General features: G+C 47.9%; 1 protein-coding gene across 1 annotated transcript; it reads left to right on the top strand.

The window, feature by feature from the left end:
* The first annotated feature begins 301 nt into the window (after nt 1-301).
* CTCFL (CCCTC-binding factor like) lies at nt 302-21,688 on the top strand. The gene is made up of 10 exons (XM_046678056.1): nt 302-853; nt 1,283-1,508; nt 4,951-5,121; nt 5,399-5,532; nt 7,768-7,888; nt 8,569-8,718; nt 10,742-10,902; nt 12,537-12,719; nt 19,351-19,474; nt 21,537-21,688. Exons 1-10 carry the CDS (start codon nt 302-304, stop codon nt 21,686-21,688), a joined length of 1,974 nt encoding a protein of 657 aa, XP_046534012.1.
* Nucleotides 21,689-23,545: the final 1,857 nt, after the last annotated feature.

The following is a 23,545-nucleotide window of genomic DNA, read 5'->3' as shown; positions in this document are numbered from 1 at the left end:
CAAACCCTGCTCAGGCCCCTCCTTGCTAGGCCTGGAACGTGCATTTGCTGGAAGCCTGCTCAGGGCCAGATCTTTTGGTTTTAGAATCTTCTGGACAAACACCTGCTTAAGCCTAAACCCTGCTTAGGCTCAGCCCCTCCTAGGCCTAGGCTGAGCCAACTTAATCCTGGCCCCTACAAGGCCCAAAGCGTTTTGAGGCGAGAACCTCATCAGGCCTGGATGTCCCCGAAGCCTGCTAGGTCCAGACCCCACTGTGCCTTACCAAGACCACTCGCTGCTTTCTCCAACAGGCCCAGCCACCATGGCAGAGACTGAGATCTCAGTCCCTTCTGAGCAGTTCACCAAAATCAAAGAACTGGAGTTGATGCCAGAAGTCCTGGAGGAGAAGGCCGAGGAAGATGGCGTGTGCAGAGTGAAGGAGGGCCCGAGACCTGGCGAGTTGGAGGCCCAGTGCACCTATGAGGCCCTCCAGGCGAAGATGCTGGAGGGAGGGCAGGAGCTGGTGCTGGTCCCCACAGAGGAGAGCCAGAAGCAAATTCTGACCCTGCAGACGGTGCACTTCGTCTCTGAAGATGTGGAGCTGCAGGACATCAGCTGGCTGGCCCCTGAGCACCAAGAAGGGGTGCAGGTGGTGGTGCAGCAGGCCGGCAGCGGGCTCCAGCCGCTGCTGTGGCTTGAAGAGGGGTCCCTGCAGAGCCTGCACCAGTGCCTGGCCGTCAGTGGCCAAGAAGAGGTGTACGTCCTGCAAGAGATGCAGGCGGCGCAGGTGCACGTTCTGGAGGGGAACACGGCCGCAGCCGCCGGGGACAGTGAGTTTGTGGTGAGCCTGGCTGAAAACACTGGCCTGATTAAGGTAGGGCTGGTTTCAACAAACGAACCCCTTACGCAGGGAAAGAAACCCAGAAAACTACTTTTTTAAGTTGCTCTTTGTGCAGTGTTATGTGTGGACAAGCAGTTTAAAGTTAAACACAGTGAAAATAATGCCCAGGAAAATCCTGGGAGACCTCCTGTTCTTTTTTAAGAGTTAAAAAAGTTGCACTAATTAGAATACTATAAGGTACATTGTGTTTAAAAAAGAAAAAAGCTTATGTTTCACCCTCAAAGCTCTTGATGCTTAATAATTACAGCTTAAGCATTTCAGTTGCAATGGACAGTCTTTTGTGCTGCTTTCTTTCGTTTTTGTTTTTCTTTATGTATTCTGTGGTTACATCAAGGCAAGGAGTTTAATCAGATTGTAATTAATAGTATCGTATTTGTTTGAATACTTATTTTTGCTCGTTAGCTTGAGGAAGGTCTGGAGGAAGCCCAGCTGGTGGCTGAAGGAGGGTTCAGCGGCGGAAGAGAAGAGCAGCTCTTTCTCTTGGAAGCCGGGCCGGGCGATGAAGGAAGAGAAGAAATTATTCTGACGATGTCACGCTTAAACATGGAGGAACAAGAAGATAAACCTGCATCTGATCCAGCGTGTGTTGAAAAAGCCACCTCTCCAAAAGATCACAAAAAGGCAAAGGGTAGGCCGGTTCCTGGGGTAGGAGAGGCTGCCGGGAACGGGGCGGCTCTTCCTTCCGTGGAAGGAGGTGGTAGTTGACGTTTGAAGTGGTTGACTCTCGGTTGCTTTCAGAATGTCAGGAAATGGGAGAAATTTTAAACTAATGTTCTGTATTGTGAATCAAATCCAAAAGAGTTTTGTGTTTTGCACACAAACGTTTTAAAAACACGGTAAAGACGTTCCAGCGAAGCACTGTGCACGTAGAGAGAAGGGGGGCCTGACCTGCGCCCTAGTTTTCAGCCCCGTGGGGGTGGGGCTGGTGGAGAGGAGAGCCGGTGCTGCAGGGCTGGGAGTGATGTCCGAAGGCAGCAGAGGTGCCATCCAGGGAAGAGGATGTCTGGGTGAGGCCAGGAGGGGGGACTCGGAAACCATTAAGACTGGGATCAGCGTTCCTGGCAGCAGGAGTGGCCTGTGGGTGTGGCTGCAGAGTGTGTGGCTTCTGATGAGGGTGGACGGCTCTATTGTGCCGGGAGAGCCACACAGACGGGTGCTCGGAGAGGAAGATCAGGCGAGGTGACGAAATTACATCATTAAAACTGAGACCGCATCACGACAGCCCACAGGGTGAATTTGACCCTCAAAAATTATTTGTTTGGCTTTTAAAAAAAATACTAGTTTCTTGGGGCCGGCCCAGTGGTGTAGTGGTTAAGTTCACACACTCCACTTCATCCGCCTGGGGTTTGCGGGTTCGGATATCCCAGGTGTGGACCTACCCACTGCTCATCGTGCCATGCTGTGGCGGCATCCCACACACAAAATGGAGGAAGATTGCCACAGATGTTTGCTCAGGGACAATCTTCCTCGAGCAAAAAGAGGAAGATTGGCAGCAGATGTTAGCTCAGAACCAGTCTTCCTCACCAAAAACAAAGAAAAAAAACAACGCTAGTCTCTCACTTATTTAAATGAAGAGAGTTCACCCCTAAAATCTCCATTTCTAGCTCATTTTTAAAAAGTCATTTCTGGCAACACTCAGCTCTGTTTCCTTCCTCCAGGAACAGGTGGCGGGGCTGGGAAGTGACTTGGTTTAGAAAGCCGCATTGCCACCGCCGTCCCTCCTTCCTACCTGTGGTTAGAGTCGTTTAGTTCGGTGTATTGCCTCTGCTTCAGTAGGTGGCAGAGTTTGCGACCTTTGCTATATATTAGCTTCTCAGATTTTTAAACCAAGAGATTATACCCCCAAATCCCCAATTCCTACCTCATTTTCAGCTTTTTAGTATATTCACAATTTTGTACAACCATTGCCACTAATTCCAAAATACCTTCATCATCCCCAAAAGAAACCTCAGCTATTAAGCAGTCACTTCCCACCCCACCCACTCCCCAGCCACTGGCCACCACCATTCTACTTTTTGTCTCTGTGGCTTTGCATGTTCTGGACGTTTCTTCTACTTGGAATCAGGCACATACAATATATGGCCTTTCGTGTATGGATTCTTTCGCGTAGCACGTGTTTTCAAGGTTCTTCTGTGTCGTGTCAGCGCTTCACTCGTCGTTGCTGAACAGTGTCCCATTGTGTGTATCCACCGTGTTTTGTTCATCCGTTCATCCACCGAGCAACTTTTAGGCTCTTTCTGCCTTTTGGCTGTTGAGGGTGATGCCGCTGTCAGCATTCACGTACAAGTGCGCGTTGGAACACCTGTTTTCACTTCTTTGGGGTGTGTACCTGGGAGCGGAACTGCTGGGTCCTCTGGTTACTCCATTTCCCTTTTTGAGGAGCTGCCAAGCTGCTTCCCACGGCAGCTGCGCTGGTTTACATTCCCGCCACAGTGCATGAGGGTTCCAGTTTCTCCACACCCTCACCAACCCATTCTCCATTTTTAAAAAATTACAGCCATCCTAGTGAGTGTGAAGAGGGATCTCACTGTGGTTTTGATTTGCGTTTCTCAAATGACTAATGATGTTGAGCGGCTTTGCGTATGCATGTTGGCCGTTCTTGGGTCTTCTTTGGAGAAATGTCTGTTCAAGTCCTTTGCCCATTTTTTAATTGGTGCCTGTATTCGTTTCCCGGTGGCTGCTGGAACAAAACACCGCAAACGAGTGACTTACAACAACAGAAGTGTGTTCTCTCACGGTTCTGGAGGCTGGAAGTCTGGAGTCACGGTGTTGGCACAGCCACCCCCTCTTGGAAGGCTGTGGGAGAAAATCTGTTCTGTGCTTTTCCGTTAGCTTCTGGAGTTGCCAGCAATCCTGGCAGTCCCCCGGCTTGTAGATGCGTCAGTCCAGCCTCTGCCTCTTTTGTCACATAAACTGTCCCTGTGTGTCTTCCTTTTCTTATCAGGACACCAGTCATTGGATTAGGACCCACCCTCACCCAGTAGGACCACCTGAACTTGAGCACATCTGCAAAGCCCCTACTTGCAAATAAGGTCACATTCACAGATATTTGCCGTTAGGACCTCAGCATATCTCTTGGGAACATAATTCAATCCATAAACCTTTGTTCCAAGTTTGTTGAGTGTTTCATCGTGGAAGGATGTTGGAATTTGTGAAATGCTTTTTCTGCATCTATGGAGACGATCGTTTTTGTTAATATGGTGGATTGATTTTCGTATTTCATATGGAACCACTCTTGCATTCCTGCGATAAATGCCACTTGGTCGTGGTGCACAATCCTTTGCCGCCCTCCTGGATTTGGTTTGTTGCTGTTGTGTTGAAGTTTTCACATCCGTGTTCGTAAGGGATATGGGTCTGTTGTTTTTTCTTTTGGTGTCAGAGTAACACTGGCCTCACAGAATGAGTTCGGAAGTGTTTCCTGTTCTTCTAAGTTCGAGAAAGATTGATGTTCATTTTTCTTTTAGCATTTGATAGAATTCTGCAGTGAAGCCGCCTGGTCCTGTGGCTTTCTTTGTCAAGAGGCTTTGATTAATGACTCGATCTCTTTATTTGTTGCAGGTCTGTTTAGATTTGTTACAGGCCTGTTGGGATGTTCTTCTCCAGTCGGTTTTTGTAGTTTGTGCGTTTCTAGGAATTTCTCCATTCCGTCTAGGTTATCTAGTCGGTTGGCACACACCTGTCCACTGTATTCGCTTATTATCCTTTTTGTTTCTGTGTGGTTGGTAGTAACATCTCCACTTTTCTTTCTGATTTTAGTTATTTGAATTTTCTCTGTTTTTTCTTGTTTACAAGTCCAGATAAAGGTTTGTCAGTGTTGATCTTTTAAAAAAACCCACTTTTGGTCCAGTGGTCCTCTGTCGTTTTCTGTTCCCTGTCTCATGTATCTCCTCATAACTCTTGATTATTTCCTTCCTCTGCTCGCTTGGGGTGCAGGTTTCTCTCTTTTGTCTGGTTCTTCAAGATGTAAAGTTAGGTTACTGGTCTGAGCTTCCTTTGATGTGTTTAATGGAATTGGGACATCTAAAGAAAGATTTTTACAAATGTATAAACGCTGTGTCTTCTTCTTGCAGGAGGAGAACGAACCTTCCAGTGTGACGTCTGTGGGTTCACCTCTTCTAGAATCTCGAGTTTTAACCGTCACAAGAAAACTCACAGCAATGAGAAGCCCCACACGTGCCACCTGTGCCTGAAGGCCTTCCGCACTGTGACCCTTCTACGGAACCACGTCAACACCCACACGGGTAAGACCATCGAGAAGCGAGTCCCCGTGGCTGGTCCACCCATTTCTACTTTAAAATAATGTGTTGTTTTAGACTTTCGTTTTGTCTTTTCTTCTTCAATTTTGGTTAAAAATGTTGAAAGTCACAGAGATTTTCTCACATCTGTTTGGGTTATTTATGGTTTAAAGAGCCTCTTAATTTTTAAAACATTTGCGACTGAGTATAATTTATGTTATAAACTCCTATGAAATCTATGGTTAAATCTTATTTTAATAGGAAAAACTGTGTGATTTTACAGGAACCAGGCCCTACAAGTGTGGCGACTGTGACATGGCGTTTGTCACCAGTGGAGAGCTTGTCCGACACAGACGTTATAAACACACTCACGAGAAACCCTTTAAATGCTCCATGTGCAAGTACGCCAGCGTGGAAGTAAGTGCACTCTTGTCCCTGAAGCTTTGTGGCGTCTTCTCAGAAGCGGCCGTGAAGGTCGTTCAGTTAAACTCACGGCAGAATCTCTTACAAAATAGGTTTTCCTAAAGATGTCATTCACACCAAATCTAGGCAGGAAATAATAGGCGTTCCATCTTCTAAATTTAAAGTAGAAAAATTGGGTTTCTTTTTTTCTTTGATTATTGAAAAGTGAAAGCAATAGGTAAAGGGGTACAAATTACAATTAAAGTGACTTGTGATGCTTGAGAGCTAACTCTCAAATTTGTCACAAAGTTCCCCCCAGCATCTTCTGTAATTCTCGGTTCCACAAGAGCAAGGTGTGTGCTCCAACCTAGAAAGCAGGTGAGTCTGAAGCTTTGCTGGAAGTTTTCACTTTACCTCCACGGCACGTGGGCAGATACAGAGCAACTTGCCTGAAGATCTAACCAGCCATTTCCACTGCTTGTCACAGAGACCACCCATTTCAGACTTCAGTCACGTGTTGTGGTCACTTCAACAGACTGTCTTGTTTGTACCTTCTCGCAGATTTAGCGGGTCTCTGGGTGAAACAGCAGCAGAACACGATGCCTGCTTTCCCGTCTCAGTTTCCCGCGATTGATGTTAAGGGCCGCCCTGTCTGGGAGGGCGCCTGCCGGCTCCTGGGGCCCAGCCCGTCGGGAAACGGTGATACACTTGAACAGAACTGAGTGAAAGGGGACAGCTCGAGTTTAAATATAGGAATGAGGCAACTGTGTTTCATAAACTAGGAAATTCCATGCACAGGGTCACACTTCGATTCCAAGAATTTTTTTCTGCTATTATGGTTTTTAAGAACTACTTTTCCTCTGAGTTAAAGGTTATGCCTGTAGTATGAAAGCATGAAATGAGGGTATCAAAGAACGAAACCATCTGAGATCCTGAGCCTGGGGTGGACTTCTTGCTGGTGTCCTGTTCTCAGTGCAGATGCCCAGGCCCCCTGACACCCTTCCCGGGTGGGTGGTCTGCACGCAGCCCGCGGAGTGGTCGGCCTCGGCCTGTACACCCTCTGCTGCTGCCTTGACCCCCGTTTTTGCAGTTTCTAAGTCTTGCCAGGCTGGTCTGCTTTAAGGGAGCGTAGCCTGAGCCCCTCTCTGCACCACACCACCCTTCCACGTACGCCAGCAGGACTGTATGGGAGCTGTGGGGTCGGCTGCACCAGCTCCGAAAGCCTCCCTTTCGAAGCTGTCCAGAGAAGGTGCATCCACAGCCTTCTTTGATCCTTCACACCGCTCATCCTACCAAACCCTTCATGCTATCATTTTAAAAATTCTCTTTATTTCGCTTTCTGATGTACTTGAAGCCATCTACTTTTCTTCTGAAAATCTAAATTTTTCCGTTTGGATCTTGGTTTCCATTCTAAGTCTTCTTTTGTTCTTGAACGTTCTTCAGGCTTGTGTGTGCCTGTCGATTTGGGGGAGCCAGACGGAGTAGCCTTCCCGGGGTCACGAGCAGGGCTGGCGCGGGCCTTCCCACGTCCGTAGCCTGGGTGTGGCTGCTGGTCCTCTGAGCCCCGAGGCAGAGTAGGGCCTGCAGAATTCAGGCGAATTCAGAGTAAGACAGTCCAGGAGGTGATGGAACAGTCAGGCAAAAAGTAGTCAAATGGGAGGTAATTTGTTTGCCTTTTAACTAATTGCCTGGGATATTAACTAATCAAATTAGAGTTAATTTTCTTCAACTTAAAAATTGCTTCTTATGAGAAACTCCTGACACGTGGCAGCCATCCCTAGTGGGGAGGAAGGCCGTCCTCCATTCACGTGAACTCGGAGCCGTGACGGTCCACTGATGAGCTGATGTTCCAAGGTTCCCACTTTATGTGCAAACAGAAATCTTCTGGCTCTGCACAGTCCGCGTGATCTAAACTTTCCAGCTCTTGAGCGTATGTTCATTAGGAATGAAAATAAAACCACGGATGGCCCTGAGTGGCTAGGTTTCAGTTTCTCCCTGGTAAAGTGCAGTTGAGCTGAGTCTCTTGAAACGACCCCTCTGGATCCCCCGAGGGTCTCACACACGCGTCACAGGAAGAGAATCCTCTGCAGCAGAAAATAAAAAGTCGCGGCGGGTTCAAGTTCTCGTGTGTGAAATAGGCATTGATTTTAAAATGGGATGAGTTTGGACATCTTGTACGATGCTGGTTGTTTGAAGACTCCGCAAGTGTGGAGCTTCCATCGTGGTAAATCCCTCTCGTTTGTCCTCCAGGCGAGCAAGCTGAAGCGGCACATCCGCTCGCACACGGGGGAGCGGCCCTTCCAGTGCGGCCTCTGCAGCTACGCCAGCAAGGACACCTACAAGCTGAAGCGGCACATGCGGACGCACTCAGGTACCGGGCCCGGGGCTTGCAGCCCTCTGGGGAGCGTGTGGTCCGCTGTTAAAGTGGGCGCATGGAAGTTACCCTTTGGTGTCAGAATTAAAGCTCACGAGTCAAAGTGAATTTCCCGCTGCCTTTGGGACGTGGGGCTTTTGATCTGTACCTTTGTGTTTATTTAGCGTCAAGGGAGCCCCGTAAATCCTGTGCTGACCCACCGTGAGGAGTAGAACTTCAAGTATTTGCTTCCACACGTGTTGCAGGGGATTAAAAGTCAGCTCCTTAGTTCATCCTTCAACTCTAAGGCAAAATATAAAGCCAAATGTGCTGGTTTCAGAATAGGCTTCCTCTGCATTTTGTTGTGTAGAGCATTACGTGTGCATCTCTGTTCCTTATGTAACCCCACGGGGAGGAACTGGCTGGCTGGCTTGAACCCACAAGTAGCCACCAGCTGTAAGGGGAGTCGCCCGTCTGGACTGCTGTCACACGGCTGTACTCAACATACGGTTGTCTGGGCTGGATTTAGGAATCTTATAGGAATATTACTAATTGGGGGGTTAAACATATAACAAAGGGGCTGAAAAGGGGGCTTGGGACAGAAAGAAAAGCTTTGGGCTCCGGTGTCCTTTGGCCAGGATCTGGGCTTGTGGGGTGAAGCCACTCTGCAGGGGTCACCTTTGTCATCCACATCACAGGCGAGAAGCCCTACGAATGCCACGTCTGCCACGCACGCTTCACCCAGAGTGGCACCATGAAGATACACGTCCTGCAGAAGCACAGCGAGAATGTCCCCAAATACCAGTGCCCGCACTGTGCCACCATCATTGCAAGGAAGAGCGACCTGCGTGAGTGTCGGCTTAGCACACTGCCTCTGACTCCAGCGTCCGTGGGCTCCTTGGGGTCCCGCCCTGGGCCAGATTCCGGGGACTTCGAGGATCTGCAGCCCAGCCTGGGGATCTGCGCCAGGAAGACTTTTCTTCCGCAGGTCCTGTGGTGCCATCTGGTGGCGGGATGGCATCAGTGCACTGTCACAGCTTGTTCTCAGGGGCGCGCGCAGGACACGCGATGAGTTCTCATGGCATTTCAGCTCATAGAGCACTTCCAGGGCTGTTATTTTATTCCTATCTTGAGCCTGTTTTTACAGATGATGGAGCTGGGGCTCAGAGACCCGGGGTGAACTGCCCCGGAGTCCTGTGACAGGGTGCCAGGGGGTGGCCTGGCTGCGGGTTCTGTTCTCTGTGACATTCAGCAAAGTGCTCTCCAGCCCTTGCTGGGATCCTAAGTGGCGCTGGAAGCTGAGGGTCTGAAAGTAAGAGCCTGGACAGTTCTCTCCGTAAAACTCACGTTGTGTCATGCCTGTGACACGAGATCCACGCTGTGACATGTCCACCCTCCTAGTGGAGCAGGAGCGGGCCTCACTGTGTGCGACTCTGATGCCAGACGCTGGAGCCTGGGCTCCGTCCGCCTGCAGCGAAAGCAGCCGGGATTTAGCCGTGGGCAGCAAGGGGGGAAGTGAGTGAACCGGCCTCTCTCCTTTGTTTCAGGGTCGCTGGCCTTCTGTTTTCCACGATCTTTTTTTCTCTTCAAAATACATAACCCTGTATTGCTCAAAATATGTTAGCAAAAATACAGAGTGACCAGTTTGCCCAGAGAAATTCTGGAGATGAGATGCTCTGTTTTGAAAACATCTCTGAAAGGGTAAAGATGAAGCCTGAGCTTTATTTTTCATCTGGAGCATTCTGTCAGTGTTACTATAGCTATGAGCGTGCCGCACACACAGCGTCTGTAGGGCACGAGGGGCAGAGCCTGTGGCTCAGGAGGGAAACGAGACTTTTGTGACACTGTAGCGAAGAGATACAGGTCATCTCCCACCCAGTGCGTGGCACTGCGTGTGCCCCAGTCTGGTGCTTTGTGAACAAGCCTGTCGTCACCAGGTGAGAAGTCAGGCTCTGTAAATGACTGAGGCAGCGTGTCCAGGGCCCACCCCCACCAGCAGTTGTCAGTTTTCATTTAGCCTCTTAACACAGAGGATCTCAAAACTGCCATGCAGAGCCCGGCCCCATGGCATAGTGGGTAAGTCCACGTGCTCCACTTTGGCAGCCTGGGGTTCGCAGGTTCAGATCCCTGGTGCAGACCTCCACCTCATCAAGCCATGCTGTGGAGGCATCCCACATACAAAATAGAGGAAGATTGGCACAGATGTTAGCTCAGGGACAATCTTCCTCACCAAAAAAAAAAAAACCCTGCCATGCTTTACACTCAGTTGAGCAGAAATTATCCTAGAGCAGATCCAGTCAGACCTTACTGCATGTCTCAGGTCAGTTATGATGTAGGAAAAAACAGGGCATTGACTTCTAACATCTGGACTTTTTTAAAAGTTAAAATACAGAAGTTATATCTTTTTATGTAAAACCAGCTTAACAGTATCCTAAAAATCCACCCACACCATGATAAGGTTCTCAAAGTGCTTTGTTAAGTGACCGTGTCAGGTCCAATCGGCCCTGCCTTACGTAACAGTTAACTCCATATGGCAAGGGCGTTAGAATGGGGGTCAGTGTGCTGTTCGTTTGGAGCAGTGGTTCTCAACTAGGAATGGCGTTACCCCCGGAGACGTGTGGCCATGTCTGGAGGCATTTGGTTGTCAGAACTAGGGAGGAAAGGGCGCTATTGGCCGCTGGCGGGTGGAGGCCAGAGATGCGCTAAACCTCCCCCAGTGCACGGGAGAGCCCACCCTGCTCTGCCCAAGAAGGAGTCAGCGGGCCCGTGTTAACAGTGCCGAGGTTGAGAAACGCTGACCTAGAGGGCGGGGGCCTCGGCTTCACAGGAAATCACCCTCTTCCTGCATGTGACGTGCTGTGGCTGTTTCAGGGGTCCACCTGCGCAACCTGCACACTTACAAAGCCACGGAGATGAAGTGCCGCCACTGTTCTGCCGTCTTCCACGAACGCTACGCCCTCATTCAGCACCAGAAGACCCACAAGAACGAGAAGAGGTTCCAGTGTGAACACTGCAGTTACTCCTGCAAGCAGGTGCCGTCCATGTGGGGAGGCGGGAGGCAGCGGAATACGGAAGAAGGGAGGGTGGTGGCGGGATTTTCTGTTGCTTTGAAAACACTGGGAAGAAGCCATGCTTTAATAAAAGAGACTGTTCGGAAGAGCCAGAAGGCAGTGTGAGCCAATGGTTTACAACCACCCTTCCTAAAGGATGGTTCACAGAGCCCTCAAGACCAGTCAAGGCAATAGGGTCAGAACGGCTGTCATAATAAGGCTGAGGCATCACTTGCTCTTTGTGCTGTTAGTGTTGGCGCCAACAGTGCAGAGGCCGCAGGGATGCCTCAGTGCAGTCAAAGCAGTGACACCAAACAGGATGGTCACCATGTCACCTTAGTGCGCTGGCAGCAAAAATAAGGGGCAGTTTTACTTTAGGATGTCCTTGATGAGGCCGGCCCAGTAGCATAGTTTGTAGGTTCACGCGCTCTGCTTCAGCAGCCCGAGGTTCATGGGTTCGGATCCTGGGCATGGACCTAGCACCACTCGTCAGGCTGTGCTGTGGCGACATCCCACATAAAGTAGAGGAAGCTGGGCACGGATGTTAGCTCAGGGCCAGTCTTCCTCACACACGCACACAAAATGTCCCTCATGAAGCATCAAAAGTTATTAAATTTATTCAGTCTTGACCCTGAAAACTCGTCTTTCTAAGATTCTGCGTGATGAGCTGGGAAGCTGGCGTCGAGCCCGCTGCGGTCTGCCAGCCCCCCGGTTCTCTGGAGGAAAGTGGGGGTTTGAGTTACCAGCTCAACTAGCTGCTTTCTTGTGAACCACCATCTTTACTTGAAAGAACAAGAAACAGACAACCTCTGCCTTTCAGTTGTTGTGTATGTGGCAGACCTTTTCCTGAAAGTAAGTGAAGTGACCCTGTCACTTCCAGGAAAACATGTGTTGCTGTGGGTACAATTTCAGCTTTCAAGAGGAGGTGAGAATTAGAATTTTGGAAAACTTCTGTCTCCCACTGCAAGCTTGGCGGCTTCCTGGTACTTGAAGACTTTTCTAACGAGATTGGAGTGATTCTAAGACAGTGGTTTTTTCTGAAGAATGATGAAATGTGTCAACACTTAGAAACTCTGTAACTCAGTAAACTGATGGTTTCCAAATGATCGATTGATTATTTTACAAAATCATGCTTGGGTAAAAGACCCATTCAAAGGAAAAGATAAATCAACAGATTTTAATGTAACAGAGTACAAAAAGTTCATTGTTGTGGTTTCAGATTTATATTTTAACCAATTTTTAAGAAATTACCACTTGTTGAGTTTTGGTGTAATATCAGAGAAGAATGTCCACAATTATTTGAAAAAATCATTAAAATTCTGTTCCCTTTTCCAACCACATATCTTTGAGAGCAGATTTTCTTCATCTGTTTCAACCACAGCGACATCCCCAGCAGACTGAAGGCAGAAGCTGGGATGAGAACCCAGCCGTGTACGAGTTTGTCTGTAGACGGCCAGTCCGTGCTGCTGCCCTAGCAGTGGGTGTTTGCTATGATTTTTCTTAATTGCATGCTCATCTTTGGAGAGGGAGAAAAAATAGCATACAAAAATAATGTCTAATACTGAAAACTTCCCATAAATAGCTAAGCTGTTTGTTTTCTTCCCCTTCCCTCCTAGGAACGGCACCTGACGGTTCACACGCGCACCCACACTGGAGAGAAGCCGTTTGCCTGCCTTTCCTGCAATAAGTGTTTCCGACAGAAGCAGCTTCTAAACGTTCACTTCAAGAAGCACCATGACACAGATTTCATCCCAACTGTCTACGAATGCCCCAAGTGTGGCAGAGGCTTTTCTCGCTGGGTAAGCTCACTTCTGTCACGTGATGGCTCCTGGAGGAGGTCCCTCTGTCTCCCGGTGTCGCCCTCGGGAGTCTAAACCTGATGATAGGAGCTCGCCAGGACTTCACGTGCCGGAGGGAAGGGAAAGTGGTTATTAGTTTTTTGGAGTCACAAAACTCTTGAGAATCTTGTAAAAGTGTGGTCTCCCCTTCTGTGCAAAAAGACAATCCTACAACCAAAATCTTGCCGATAGTTTTGGGATGTCTCAGACTCCCCGAATTCTAGAGAACCCCTGCTTTCAGTGTAACATTTCAAAATTGTCCCCGTGAGTTAGATTGAGGCTCCTTCACAGAGAGAACGCAATTGTCAGAACATTTTCTGGACGTTTTTAGAAAATGCTGTTGGTACTGTGCTGAGAAATACGTTCCCTCTTCAATTTTGTTCTTTTTGGGGTGTTAGTTACTGTTTGCTGCGTAACAAATTACCTCAAAACTTAGCGGCTTAAAACAACCAACACTTATTGTCTCACGTTTTCTGTGGGTCAGGAACGTGGCTGTGGCTCGGCTGGGCAGCCCCGGCTCAGCGTCTCTCCTGAGGTGCAGTCAGGGCATCGCCACGGCTGCATCACTGAGGGCTTGACTAGGGCAGGAGGACCCATTTCCAAGATGGCGCCCTCACATGGCAGTGGGCAGGGGCCCCAGTTCCTCACCACATGGACCTCTCTGTTGGGTTGCTCCCGTGTCCTCGTAACCCAGAGCAAGTAAGAGAGAGCAAGGAGCAAGCCACGGTGCCTTTTGTCACCTCGTCTTAAAAATGACACAACATTACTTCTATCCATTAGAAACGAATCCCAAAGTCCAGCCCACACTCAAGGGCTTTCTTTTGAAAGGAAAAGTGTCAGAGAATTTGTGGACGTTTTCCAACCCCCACAGATGGTCAGCCAGATCCCGGACAGTGTGGGCTCCGGTCTGACTTGATAAGAGTTTTGAATGATCTGAGGTTGACTACTTTTGTGGAAAAAACTACCTTTTCTCTGAAAAGGAAATAGTAGGGTAATTGTGTTTTTCTGGGTAGCAGAGTGGAATAATTCTGGAGTGTTAATGCTATTAGTTCAAAATACCAAATAGGAGTGGTGGCAACACTCCAGAAACAGTGTCAGTCACGCTGAGTTAAAGTTGTGAAGAAACTGCTCTTCGGCGTGAGAAACAAGAAAGCAGAGGAAAGAGCGGGTCAGCTCAGAGATTCCCTCGGAGCGTAAAATCAGAAGTTTTGAAACTTTTTCTTCCATTCAAGAAAGCATATTTGGACTTGCACCTAGAATATATAAAGAACTCCTACAACTCAATAGTGAAAAGACATAGACCCAATTAAAGACAGGCAAAGATCTGAGTAGGCATTTCTCCAAAGAAGATAAACCAGTGGCCAAGAGGCTCATGAAAGGATGCTCGGCGTCATCAGTCACTAGGGACGTCAGCATCAAAACCACAGAGAGATAGGACGTGAGGGCATCTGGCTGCAACAGCTGTCTCCCCGTTGATCGCCCGGGCTGGTTTGGCTGATCTGTCTGGCCAGGCGGGTGTCCTTTCCACCGCCCTGTGTGCTTCCTTCCCGAAGCTGCACGCTTGGTCCAAGAGGACGACCTTCCCCAACAGGAGGACCGTTCTTCGCTCAAGGGTATAAGTCGCTGCGCTGCCCTGCTAGAACCTCCAAACAAGCTCTCAGCGTCCATTAGTAGGAGAACGTAGGGGACAAACTTCCAAGACTCCAGACGCGTCCAGATGGGGCGCTGCATGGGGCAGTCTGCCTTTCTTCAAAAAAAAAAATCACAGTGAGCTGCCTGTGGGACCAGCCATGAGGATGGCTGCAACCCAAGAAGACAGATAATAAAAGGTGTGGAAAAATTAGCACCCTCCGCCTTTGCTGGTGGTATGTTAAAATAGTGAAGCTGCCTTGGAAGACAGTCTGGCAGGTCCTCAAAAAGTTCAGCATAAAGTTACCATGTGACCCAGCGGTTCTGCTCCGAGGCACGTACCCCAAAGGACTGAAAACAGAACCACACAAAAACTTATACACAAACATTCACAGCAGCATCCTTCCTAACAGCCAAAAAGTGGAAACCACCCAGTGTCCATCAACTGATGAACAGATCAGATATGGGAAATCCATTCAGTGGGATGTTAGCCAGAAAAGAGAGCGAAGTGCAGGCACGTGCCGCACCATGGGCGAGCCTTGAGGGAGCCGGGCGGCCGCATAGCATCTGACTCCATTTGTGTGAAATGTCCAGAGTAGGCAATTCAGGGAGACCGAGAGTAGACAGTGGTTGCCAGGAGCCAGAGGAGGGGGCCATGCAGAGTGACTGTTAAGGGTATAGGATTTCTCTTTGAAATATTCTAAAATTGATTGTGATGATGGTTGCATAATTCTTTGAAGAAACTAGAAACCACTAAATTATAAACTTAAATGGACAAATCACATGGTGTGTGAATTGTATCTCAATAAAGCTGTCTAAAAAATAAATGAAAGGAACTCCCCGGTTCCGGTTCTGCTTGTAAGGAGCCCGGAAGTCCTCGCTCCATCCTAACAAGTAAAAAGCTGGACAGAATGAGAAATCAATTGCTCTTCTAGGATCTGTAAGAGAGGGGAGGGTACAGGGCAAACCATGCCCCCAGGGTTGGAGAGACAGACAGGCGAATACAGGGCATCACGGCTTGCCTGGGCAGGCACTCACAAGCAGAAAAACTGCGCCGGTGGGAAAACCTGGCCTGTAATTGATGAATTGCCGGAGGCTCAGAGTGGACACCTACAGAGAGTTGAAAACTAGAGAGGGATCTGCGTAGGGGGCCCCCCGACAATGTTATGTTTTACCACCAGGAGTTCAACCAGGTTCCCACAGTGAATGTCTAAAAAAAATCCCCTTCCGCGTGGGGAGGGGGAAGAGAACCGTTCTGAGACCCCCCCGGAGCCCTCTATTCTGAACAAGGCTGCACACTCCTTAACCAGAGCCTACGCTGATCATCAGAGCCTAACTGAGCCGGGAAGGGAAACAGCCCACTCCAGCCCACTCCAGCCTTCCTGTCCCACCTAAGGGGGGAGGAAAAAGAAACTGAGGAACATGGTGAAGCTCATAGTGCAGAGGCGCGGACTGATTACAACCCTGAGACCTTCTCACAGGGCTGCAGAGTGCTCCCCTCCCCCACCTCACCACCGCGTCACTAGAGGCCCCGCACAGCAGTTCCTTTCACCTCGTCCATCGTGTCCAGGTATCAGGAAAAAATAACAAGGCAACCCAAAAGGCGAAAACCACAATTGGAAGAGACAGAGCAAGCCTCAGAACCAGACATGGCAGGGATGTTGGAATTATCAGACCTGGAATTTAAAATGGCCGTGATTAGTGTGCTAAGGGCCCTAATGGGTAAAGCAGACAGATAAAGACGCAAGAGCAGACGGGCAATGTCAGGAGAGATGGAGATCTTAAGAAAGAACCAAAAGAAATGCTAGAGATAAAAAACACTGTGACAGAAGTCAAGAGTGCTCTGATGAACAAAATCAAAGAAGATCTAAATAAACGGAGAGAGATTCCGCGTTCATGGGTGAGAATACTCAATACCATCACGATGTCAGCTCTCCCCAGCTTGATCTGTAGATTCAGCGCGGTCCCTGTCAGATTTCAGCAAGCTGTTTTGTGGACGTCGATCGACACACTGATTCTGAAGTTCGTATAGAGAGGCAGAAGACCCAGAGTAGCCGACACGACGTGGAAGGAGAACAAAGTTGGAGAACTGACAGCACTCAGTGTCAAGGCTTACTGTAAGCCTCTAGTGATCAAGACGGTGTGCTATTGGTGAAAGAACGAATAGTTCAGTAGAACAGGATAGAAAGCCCAGAGGTAACCCCCGTCAATATAGTTAGCTGATCTTTGACAAAGCAGCAAAGGCAACACAATGGAAAAAAGAGACTCTTTTTAACAGCTGGCGCTGGAACCATTGGACATCCAAAGAAAAAGAAAAAAAAGGAGCTAGACACAGACCTTACACCCTTCAAAAAACCTAGCTCAAAATGGATCACGGACCTAAGGGTAAAATTCAAAGCTGTAGAACTCCTACAAGCTAAACAGGAGGAAACCTAGATGGCCTTGGGCATGGTGGTGCCTTTTTAGATAAAACATCAAAGACGGGATCCATGGAAGAAATAATTGATAAGCTGGGCCTCATTAAAATTACGGGCTTCTGCTCTGTGAAAGACAGTGTCAACAGAATGAGAAGAAAAACCACAGACTGGGAGAAAATATTTGCAAAAGCCACATCTGATAAAGAACTGTTATCCAAAAAATACAAAGAACTGTTAAAACGCAACAATAAGAAGACAGCCCGATTAAAAAATGGGCCAAAGACTTTACCAGACACCTCAGCCAACAAGATATATAGATGGCAAATAAACATGAAAAATTGTTCCATATTGTCTGTCGCCAGGGAAACGCAAACTGAAACAACAGTGCGGTACCACCACACTCCTATTGGGATGGTCAAAATGCAGCACGCTGACGCCGCTACGTGCTGGTGGGGATGTGGAGCAACAGGTGCTCTCGTTCCGTGCTGCTGGGGATGCGAAATGGCGCAGCCGCTCGAAAACACAGTTTGGCAGTTTCTTATTAAGCTGAATAGACTCTTAGCATCCAGTGCAGCGATCAAGCTCTTTGGTGTTTACCCAAAGGTGCTGAAAGCTCACGTCCACACAGAAACCTGCCCACGGATACTTACGGCAGCTTTATTTGTAACTGCCAAAACTTGGAAGCGAGCAAGATGTCCTTCAGTAGATGGGTGGAGATTGTGATACACCTACACAATGAAATATTATTCAGCACTGAAAAGAAAGGAGCTGTCAAGTCACGAAAAGACGTGGAGGAACCTTAAATGCATATCACTAAGTGGAAGACACGGATCTGAAAGGCCACGTGCTGTATGGTTCCAACTGAATGGCATTCTGGGAAAAGCAAAACTAAGGGGACGGTAAAAAGGTCAGTGGTTGCCAGGGGCTGGGGTGGGGAGAAGGATGACTAGGCTGTGGTGGGGATGTTGATAGTGGGGGAGGCTGCGCCTGTGGGGGCAGGGGCTTGTGGGAAATCTCTACCTCCCTCTCAATTTTGTGAACCTAAAACTTGTCTTAAAAAGTCTTTAAAAATAAAGAAAGAAAGAAATAGATGAAAGCATATCTGGATATTTGAATCCAATTTAACTTTTAAAAGGTAGATTATTCACAAACTTCCTCTCTTTAACACTCGGTCGTCACAGTGTGTCTCCGTATGGGAATGTCACAAGTCAGGCCCTGTTCGCTCCAGGAAGGACCCTGCTCCGTGTTCAGAATGTTGGCTTCCTCCTCTCTTGAGAAACGTTTCTCTGACACAAAAGTTTGTCATATTACTTTGCCCTATGGGTCCTAAATAGCTGAAATGTCCTGTAAGTTTTCTTAAAACCTTAATCCTCTTTTATAGGCCGGACATGGTTTTGTTTGTTTTGTTCCAAAACTGTCATCCATTGTCGTCAACCGTGAGGCTCGTGAAGTTATAGGTAGATGTGTGTGTGTGTAGACATATACACAATTTGCTGGGGAAGGAACCGTTGCTTTTATCATATTTACAAAGGAATTCTTGACCCCAAAAGGCTTGGTTCATCCACAACCATCATATAAACCAGGGGCTGGCAAACTCTTCCTATAAAGGGCCAGATAGTATTTCAGCTTCACTGGCCGGAGAGTTTCTGCCCGAGCTGCTCAAGTCCGTCTCAAAAGCTGACTTAGACGCAGAATTCGTGCATGATGTGGCCGTGTTCCCAAAATCTTGCTTTACAAAAACAATGGGCAGGCCAGCTCTGGCCCTCAGGCCACAGTCCGCCAGCCCTTGTGGATGAGCATAAAATGGAAGAAATTTAAATAACCCGAGAGATTTCCCCTCCACTTAAACGTGAATCCTTCCCCCTTTCTCCGTAAGCAGGACGGTCCTGCTGACACCACACTTGAGTCGAAACGGAAACTGGGTGGCATGTTTTACATAATCAGCCAATTTAATGACATGTCACAGCATCTTACTTTTGCCTATGAACTTTTCGATTAGTGAAAATGTTCTAACTTATGTTAATAAGTTTAAAAAATAGGCCAAGACTTTAACAGACCTCTCAGCAATGTATCTTCCATGGGAATGTATCGCTGGTAGGCTTGCCTGGGAAATCACGGGCTTCTCTTTGAATTCTGAATGTTGTGTGCAGTTTTAATAACTGTGCATAGCAGGTCAGCAGAGAAACCGGCCCGGCAGTAAAATCTGTGTGGTATGTTACTGATTTCCGTAAAATCGACTGGTATATTGAATTTCTGTTTTAACATCAGTTCTCACTTTAGAGAGTAGATGCATTCTAGGAAAATAGCTTTGGTCTTCTCGTTGGCTTCTATTATTATAAAACAGGGTTTAAAATAAACTAGCTTTTGGCTAGACCCAAACACAACAGAGGGGCTCACCTTTAAACAGTTCTCTTTGTTGTACGGGATGGTAAAGGTCCGCGCTGTCCGTGTCCCGGCACCCACCTCCGCTCCGTGCGCTTTAAATAGCGTTCCTCCCACGATGCCAACTTGGACTTTCACCGTGTGCTCTCTCCTCTCCTCGACAGACTAACATGCGAAAACACTCGGAGAAGTGTGAACCGGGGCAAGAAAAGTCGGCCACCTCGGGAGAAGGACGAAGAATGAGAAGGAGGAAGCCGGCCGTCCCGAAGGAGGCGGGAAAGGAAGACGGTACCTCTTTTTAAACGAACTGGGTTTTAATTTGACAGTGATTTTCTTGTTATGACTTTGCCGGGGTGCTGAGCATTACTGTGCAGGGGATGCGCCCAGAGCCCCTAAGTGCCAGACCCCAAAGGTGCCTGATCCCCACAGCTCTGCTGCGCTTCCTGCCACTGTGGGCATGTCTCGAGCTTCCTTTCGCCCGGTTTGGTTATCAGTGACATGGGTGGTGACTCACCCACCACTCAGAGCCCCCCCCCCATCACACGGGTTTGGCGGGGCCGAGTGACCGACATGCATGCTCCTGACCCCCTCGCCCTGGAGGCGCTCCTCAGTCATGCTGGTGGGCTGTGGCCGGAGCCTGGTGGGACGCTGGGCGCCGAGTTCATGTCCTAGGGCTGCTGCAGCAGACGAGCACAAACTGAGTGGTTTAGAACAACATGGGTTTATTCTCACACAGCTCTGGAGGCTGGAATTCCTAAATCAAGGCATCGGCCCTCTCTGCTGGCTCTAAGGGAGGGTCCTTCCTGGCCTCTCCCAGCTTCTGGTGGCTCCATGCGTCCCTTGGCTTGTGGCTGCGTCACCCCAGTCTGTGTGTCCATGGTCACATGGCTTCTCCGTGGTGTCTGTGTCTCTCCTCTTCTGTCTCTTAGACAGACACTTGTCATTGGAGTTAGGGCCTGCCTGGAAAATCCAGGGTGATCTCATCTCGAGATCCGTAACTTAACTATGGCTTCAAAGACCCTTGTGTCAAATGAGGTCACAGTCACAGGCTCGGGGCGTTAGGATATGGACATATCTTTTTAGGGGCCACTGTTCAACCCACTGCAGGCATCGCTGCTTTCTCCTCTGGCCTCAGGGGGCCCCTGGCAGAGCTGCCGGCATGAAGTCCACGTTCCAGAAGGGCACAGACATGAAAGCTCTTGTAGGTTTACAAGTCAGTGATGATGAGGCTGGACGTATTAAAACATTTCCCATATTTTAGATGGTCGGCTCTTGCACCCTAAGTGAAGTGTGAACTGAGACAAGTAACCGGCTTATGTTAGCGAAAAATACAACTTAATTTGCCTTTCAGGGTTTTTTTTAAGCTGTATTATCCAGATAGTTGTCTCACTTCTGCTTGTGCCGTGCTGGGGGTTCAGCGCATGTGCCCTGCCCGTTCACTGGCAGATACAGCCCTGCACTTCCCATCCAGCTCGTTTCCTTTCATCCCTGAGAACTGGGTCTTAGTGCCGTCCCCTCTCCCCCGCAAAACGTGCTTCAAGGAACCACCAGCAGAAATATCTTCAGGCAACTTTGAACTAACGAGGGGTAAAAGCATCCTTAAGTGGGCCCGTCGTCTCCCATCCCAGTGGGCAGGCAGTCAAGTTCCGTGCTGGGCTTGGGAGGTAATTTGGAAAATGAGCAGGGGGTTGAATGTGGGTAGATCTCCCGTGATCTTCCGTTTTTAACCTCCTGGAGTTGGGCTGACTGTTTTGAAGCTGCTGGGGCCGTGGGCACGGATGCTTTTGGATCTGGGTGTGGCTCACGGGACCCAGGACAAGGCTTGACCAGAACTGACTCCATGTATGTGGATCGGCCCAAGGGACAGATCCCCTGTGAGCAGCTGTTTTCATTTCATCGGGGTCATTCCGTGGGCGCTGAAACAAGACTTGTGTGAGCATCCCCACTCTCTACAGTCTGTAGGATCCACATTTGCTCTACAGCTGTGGTTCTAAACCCGGGGGCAGTTTGGCCCCCCAGGGACATGTGGCAATGTCTGGAGACATTTTTTGTCGTCACAGCTGAGGAGGAGCTTCTACTGGCCTCCGGCGGGTGGAGGCCGAGGCTGAACACCCTCCAGTGCTCGAGCCGGCCCAGCCACAGACCGCGCAGCCCTAAGTCTGCAGAGCTGAGCTCGGGAAACTCTGACTTAGAGCAGAGAGTTGAGAGCAGCATATTTGTCCTATAAATGGAAAGGTCGTTTTTTAAAATGTTCGCTGCTGTGTTAAAAATTGTGGTTGTTTCCGAAATATCTTTGCACTGACTTCTTGGCTTTGTTTTAAATCTGCCAACCCTGTGCCTTTCCCCCAAGAAGCTGCTGCTGAGGAGGCTTCCGCTGCGAAGGGAGGACAGTCCCCAGGAGAGGCGGCTCCCGTCGAGCCCGGAGAAACCATGGCGGGAACCGAGGACCTGGACGAAGACGTGACCTGCGAGATGATCCTGGACATGATGGACAAGCTGTAGAGATGCAAGTTTCGTTTTGATGGCGCTTAACTCTTAATGCAGGTTAGAAGTTTCAGCATCTTCTTTGAATTGTTTCTTTGAAACAATTAGGTTCATGACAAGGGATGGTCACAATTTTTCCAAAGTTCGAGGGAATGCCTAGAATTATTTGCCTATTTTTTGACTGAATATTTCAAAAAACATTGCAAGTATTTTACAAAAGGCCCAAATCTTGAATTGGAGGATAAAACCTCAAACCTATGAATTTGTTCCCCTGCTGTTGGCAAGATGGCCCCCAATAACCAGCAGTGATTTTTGGATCATAGTTATCTCGATTGTGGTGTAGACTATTTAGTGCTTCAGCAAACAGGCAAAGCCAGGAACCTTTTTAGTGAATTGTACACACCCATGATTTTTCTAATATTGTGATTTTAAAACATTAAAGACTAATTTCATATCCTTTTGTATACAAATGAATTTTCCATAAAATTTAAAGCTATCATAATACTTTTAATTACAGTGGTTCTAAATTCAACAAAAAAAGAAATTAATGCTATTTTAAAAAACTGAGTAGAAAAATGAAAAACTCTAGATTAGACTAGAAAATGACACCCAATATATTTTACTTTGGTATATGAGCAAGGTCCACTTTGAGATTTCACCTTCTGTCTTCGCTGTTCCTCGGCAGGCGTGAGCCCCCCGGTTGCATTACGTTATTGCTGCAATCGGTTCATCACCTGTTGCTTTGCTCAAACTGCTTTGTTTATATATTTTAAATAATTGGCAGAGTGAGAAAAACATAAAAACCTGATAATGAAAGTGTAAAGAATTTATACTTTTTTATAATACCCCATAATGAGTATTTCCCTTTTCCAGTTGGAGAGCATTTTCCTGCCTTCAAGAAGCACATGAAATGTCCCTTTGGTACTGAAAATGAACTAGTGCCTGTCTTTGTAATGAGTCCAATTTTTTTCTTAGCTCAGCAGCTGCTTTTTCTGTGAACTTTTCTCCCCATATTTTAAAATCATTCATAGGTCCTAAATCCAAATTCTTTTTTTTCAGCTTCATTGAGGTGTAGTAGACAAATAACATTGTAAGATATTTGAAGCGTCCATTGTGATGATTTCTCATATATGTTGTGAAAGGATTCCTCCATCTAGTTAACTGATTTCAAACTCTTAAAATGCTGATGTGTTGTTAAGATAACCCAAGTCCAGAAGCCCTGTGTTAGGTAAACGTGTGCAAGCCGCTTCCCAGCAGGCAGGGCGTTCTGTGCTTTTCATGAGAGCAAATTAATTGAATTCACATGATAAGACTTAAATTCTGTGGTCTCTGGTCTGCTGTCATTGTGACTATTTGCATTTTTGTAATAGTTTCTTATTCTTTGACTTGTTTAAAGATGTTTACCTCAATAAAATGAAATGACTTAAAATGGCTCGCTTTGTTAGACATGAATATGGTTCTGAAAAACGTCCTCTTCGCCTGTGAGCGTGTGGGGAAACTGGAACCCTTGTGCCTGTGGGTGGGAATGGAAAATGGTGCAGCTGCTGCAGACAACAGTATGGCGGTTCTTCAAACAATTACAAATAGGCTGACTGTTTGGTGTGGCAATTTGGTTATATACCCCAAAGAACTGAAAGCAGGTCTCAAAGAGAGAGCTTATATCCATGTTCATATCAGCATTGTTCATAGTGGCCAAAATGGAAGCAACCCAAGTGTCCACTGATGGATGAGTGGGTAAACAAAATGTGTTTAGACCTACATGGGAATATTATTCAGCCTTAAAAAAGGAAGGAAATTCTGACACATGCTACAACATGGATGAACTTCAAGGGTATTACGCTAAGTGAAATAAGCCAGTCACAACAGGATAGATTC

Source organism: Equus quagga, chromosome 12 (genome assembly GCF_021613505.1).
Source record: "Equus quagga isolate Etosha38 chromosome 12, UCLA_HA_Equagga_1.0, whole genome shotgun sequence".
Classification (NCBI taxonomy): domain Eukaryota; kingdom Metazoa; phylum Chordata; class Mammalia; order Perissodactyla; family Equidae; genus Equus; species Equus quagga.
The sequence above is the reverse complement of the archived record's forward strand: the minus strand, read 5'-3'. Positions and strand labels throughout refer to the sequence as shown.

Bases quoted from the DNA above. Each gene is read 5' to 3' on its own strand.
- CTCFL (XM_046678056.1), top strand. From the start codon at position 302: ATGGCAGAGACTGAGATCTCAGTCCCTTCTGAGCAGTTCACCAAAATC. The intron at 1,509-4,950 runs GTAGGCCGGTTC...TTCTTCTTGCAG, and splicing joins AGATCACAAAAAGGCAAAGG to GAGGAGAACGAACCTTCCAG. The intron at 7,889-8,568 runs GTACCGGGCCCG...TCCACATCACAG, and splicing joins GCACATGCGGACGCACTCAG to GCGAGAAGCCCTACGAATGC.